Raw genomic sequence first — 4,156 nt, forward strand, 5'->3', positions numbered from 1 at the left:
CCTACGATGTTCTGGTTCGTTGATGGTGAGAAGTCAGAGTACAGTGGTGGACGTACTGCGGTTGAGATCAAGAGTTGGTGCACTGAGATGACTGGTCCTGCTGTTAAGGAAATCAGCAGTCGTAAGCTGGCTGAGGAGCAGGCCGGCACGAAGCCTATCTGTGTTTATGAGGGGCCTGAAGCCTCTACTGACTTCGAGGAGATTGCTGCTAGGAAGAGGACGGAGTTCACCTTCTACCATGTTGCGGTTGACACTGAGAAGCCGACTGTGAGTGTTCAGCATAAGAGTGAGGAGCCTGTCGCTTGTGATGATCTTACTTTTGATGGTCTCAAGAAGTGCCTCGATGACAACACACTTCCTCTTTTCGGTGTTCTCGACGGTGAGACTTACGAGAAGTACATGACCTCTGGAAAGGGTCTTGTCTGGGCCTGTCTCGAGATGGAGTCCAGCGATGATCTTGAGAAGGTCGCCGACGAATATCGTCCTCTCATTAAGGAAGTAGCCGAGGAGTTCAAGGACCAGTTCGCCTTCCTCTACATTGATACTATTCAGTTCAAGAGGTTCCTCGAGGGTGTGCTTGGTGTGACTGAGCTTCCTACTCTTGCTGTTAACAAGAAGGCTGGTGACAAGCTGAAATATCTCTACACTGGTGAGATGACTGCTCCCAAGGTCGACGAGTTCTTGAAGAATGTTCTTGACGGTTCTATTGAGCCTACATTGAAATCTGAGCCTGTGCCGAGCTCCCAAGACGAGCCTATCCACGTTGTCGTTGGGTCCACTCTAGTGGAGGACGTGTTCCAGCCCGACAAGGATGTTCTCTTCGAAGTCTACGCCCCTTGGTGTGGTCATTGCAAGAGGCTTGCCCCTGAGTACGAGAAGGTTGCTAAGAAGGTCGCTGAGGCAGGTCTCGATGACATGGTCGTGCTCTCTAAGATGGATGGCACTGCCAATGACTCTCCTGTTGAGAGCATCTCCTGGGAAGGCTTCCCTAGTCTCTTCTATGTGAAGGCTGGTGAGACTGAGCCTATCAAGTACGACGGTCCTCGTGAGGCTGAGGGCATGTGGGAGTGGATCGAGGAGCACCACTCGAACTCAGAGGGTCTGAAGGAGCGTGTTGCTGCCGGCAAGGCTGTTCACGAGGAGGAGGACTCTGAGGCCGACAAGGGCGAGGAACTGTAAGAAATATGAATTCAGATAATTCATTATAGACCTTCAATATATACATACTCCGACGATCTGTTGAGGAGAAGTCAGGAAGGGATAATGAAAAACTTGATGATACTTTCTACATTGTAGATTTCATCAGCATTGTTCACGGTTTGCTGGTCCAATATAGGATGCAGTCGAGTATTTCGTGTGAATGTCGTTTTGACCTGAGTGTTGATAGCGACAAAGCTTCTGTTCAGTCGGGGTCGTGTTAGAAGTGGGTGAGGTCAATAATTGCTTACCGAGGCCCAAAAGATTGCCCCTTTTTTGAGGTCGAGCGTCATAGTAGATCACTTCGTGTCGTTATGAGAGTCGTTCCAAATCGTTGGTTGTTTCGGACTTCTGAGGATTTCTGAGGCCTTCGAGATAGGTTGTGAATTCCCACTTTGTGAGAATGAAAAACATTATTTCCTCCACTGGCGGTTTCTAAAAGAAAACTGTTCTAAACGTCCGCTTCTCTGTATCAGGAGCGCGACTTTCATCAGTCAATGTTGGATGTGTTTGAATGTTCGGATCTATCCGTCCATACCGCTGACATCATCTCGATTCGGTGAGTTGCTAACGACAGTTTTCTCATTAAAAATGGGAACCTACATGAAAATACATGGAAGTTGTGTTATCGAGCTTGTGAATTCGATTCTTCGCACTCATGGAGCACTCTTGGTATTTCATAATCTCTTGAGAGGGTTAGAGCCCTCCAGAATGATGGAATACCCTTCAGCATGACCTGACTTTATGGAAGCTTAACCATGCAAGGTCGGCAGCGAGCACAGTCCCCCACATCGGCCCGACTCAAGGAATTGCAGAGACGCGTTAATGCACTCCAAACCGAGATAGACTCATCACCGACTCGAGAGCCTTCTAGACGAGGGTCAACAGTTGAAGATCACAGTAGACAAACCCTTTTATGGATATCCCACATCGTATCAACCTCATCCATCTGAGATGCTCAGGTTCGGCCTCCTGGTCATCGTGTAACCGTAGTGCGACACGCATTGCTAGGCGAGCAACAGGTGGTCGAGATGAGGAAGGTGTCTCAAGGACTACCATACACCCATCACTCGGGGCATCACCTTCGTCTGGGTGGGCTCGGCAACCGACTAAAAATCCAGAAGTTCATGACGAGCAATCGATCCCACACACGTCCCCGCAAGCAGAAGCCACCTCGCATAGCCGCCTAGATGGGTCCCATAACGCTCCTGAGCGCATTCATGGTGACGGTAATAGCTGGAGCCCGTCACCACTACGGGACATAGCAGATGCCACTGAGGAAGTGAGCCAGCGGGATCACGTGTCGTGATCACACCGCCTAGGTCCTCCGGTTGCGCCAGGAGAATGATCGCTACAAGGCTTTGTTGCGAGAGAGTACCGACCGTGCTGATATTCTCGAGAGAGAACTCAGGCGATCACGTCGCAGGAGTCTTGACCAACAGTCTCAGGTGAGTGGACTATGCCCAGCAGCGACACATGCCCACTTTGCTCAGGATCATAGTTCAGGATCTACTATGGACCTTGAAGGACGAGTGATGGAGATGGAAGAAATTATAAGGAAACAGGATAAGGTAGGTTATGAGTGAGCGATGAAAAACTGATTTCGGGCATGTCTCTCGCAGGAGCTTAGACGTATGTCGGAGTTGATGACCAGCAACATGCGTACCTCTCGAGGGGAGCTTCCGTCAGCTGAGGACTTGAGAGCCCAGGTCCAAGCCTTGAAGAGCGAATTGTCGAGTGCTAAGCTTAAAGCGGAAAATGCCGAGGAGAGAGTGAGCTCCTTGTGTTTATCCTTTCGATGGATCTTCCGATCAGGCTGGTCAATGGGCACTCTTAGAGAAGTCCATAGGCAGAGTTCTCGCAAGACTTACTGCCTGTGTCGGTGGGGGTCTGGTTGCGATTACACCGCGGAAGCAGCAGCGTCATCAGGGGGAACTCGAGTAACATACGCTGGTTAACTTCTCGCTACGAATGATACGCTGAGAGGCACTGCTGAGGTACGTGTATATCTGCGTGTCGCTAACCGACATCAATGTGTTTGCCGAGCCCGATGAGCCTGAGCCTATCCTGTCCTTCTCGAAGGACTCTATGAAAGTAAGTCTCCACCTCCCCACACTCTCTTAACAGCATTCCAGGTGGCCATTGTCGTATCCGATGACGACGATGATCGCTCACCGGCATGTCATAGCCAGCTGAAGCTCTACCGATGCTCCCACGCATGCGGTCAGCCTGAAGTCGTTATGCGGTGTAGGAACGCTCGGGAGACTGAGAAATGGATACGGCTATTCAAAGCGGTACCTCTGCGACACCCCAAGATGATGCTCCTACTGGTAAACTCTTCAGGTAGGGGTCGGCGTGGACTTGGTGGGGTCGCCACCTTTCTCATCTGGCCCTTCCTCAAGGCCGTCAACTCCGGTATCTACTCGTGCCTTTCGAACGCGTCAAAAATTGTGGCAAAGAAAACGAAATTCAATCTTTAATTGACACTGTTTGGATAGAGTGTGGTGTTGAGTTTGGAATTCTCTGCTAATCGAGACTTGCCACTCCCAGAGCACAGACACTCTTCAATTTACGGTCTCATGCTATCATGTATAGCTCATTTGCTGGTTGCATCACTGTGATGGCGATTCGGATAAGATAGGTATCTATCCCATGGAAGGCTCTCATTCAAATGCATCTTGCCTTGTATTCCCAATGAGTCGGCTCGATCGCTCCTTGTGAGCCTAGAAATTGATTTTGGTAGGCTTGAGCGGGTCGATTACAGGCCAGATGAAGAGAGGATGGCCGATAGTGCATCACTAGGTCAGGCTGATGCGCATGCGTGCATCATACAAATAAGAGACAGGACGGTAGCATCAGCGTTCTGGAGGCCCTGAAGAACGCTAGAACCCGACGTTGAGTGTTTCACTGAGTGCTTAGGAAGAGTGAAGAGCTTGAGGAGATCTTCTTATTCGCCTTA

At 50.0% G+C, this 4,156-nt stretch overlaps 2 protein-coding genes across 2 annotated transcripts; both read left to right on the forward strand.

The window, feature by feature from the left end:
- Positions 1-6: 6 nt before the first annotated feature.
- On the forward strand, positions 7-1,179 carry Pmar_PMAR009642 (protein disulfide-isomerase, putative; the record flags this gene model as incomplete). Its single annotated transcript, XM_002782785.1, has 1 exon — positions 7-1,179. The coding sequence occupies one exon, from the start codon at positions 7-9 to the stop codon at positions 1,177-1,179; it is 1,173 nt and encodes a 390-aa protein (XP_002782831.1).
- Positions 1,180-2,711: 1,532 nt separating this feature from the next.
- On the forward strand, positions 2,712-3,137 carry Pmar_PMAR009643 (hypothetical protein; the record flags this gene model as incomplete). The annotated part of the gene is made up of 3 exons (XM_002782786.1): positions 2,712-2,768; positions 2,820-2,969; positions 3,013-3,137. Coding segments are annotated over 3 exons (332 nt in total), but the record flags the coding sequence as incomplete, so codon positions are not given.
- Between the last annotated feature and the right edge of the window lie 1,019 nt (positions 3,138-4,156).

The sequence above is a fragment of the Perkinsus marinus genome, assembly GCF_000006405.1.
Source record: "Perkinsus marinus ATCC 50983 genomic scaffold scf_1104296938242, whole genome shotgun sequence".
Classification (NCBI taxonomy): Eukaryota; Perkinsozoa; order Perkinsida; family Perkinsidae; genus Perkinsus; species Perkinsus marinus.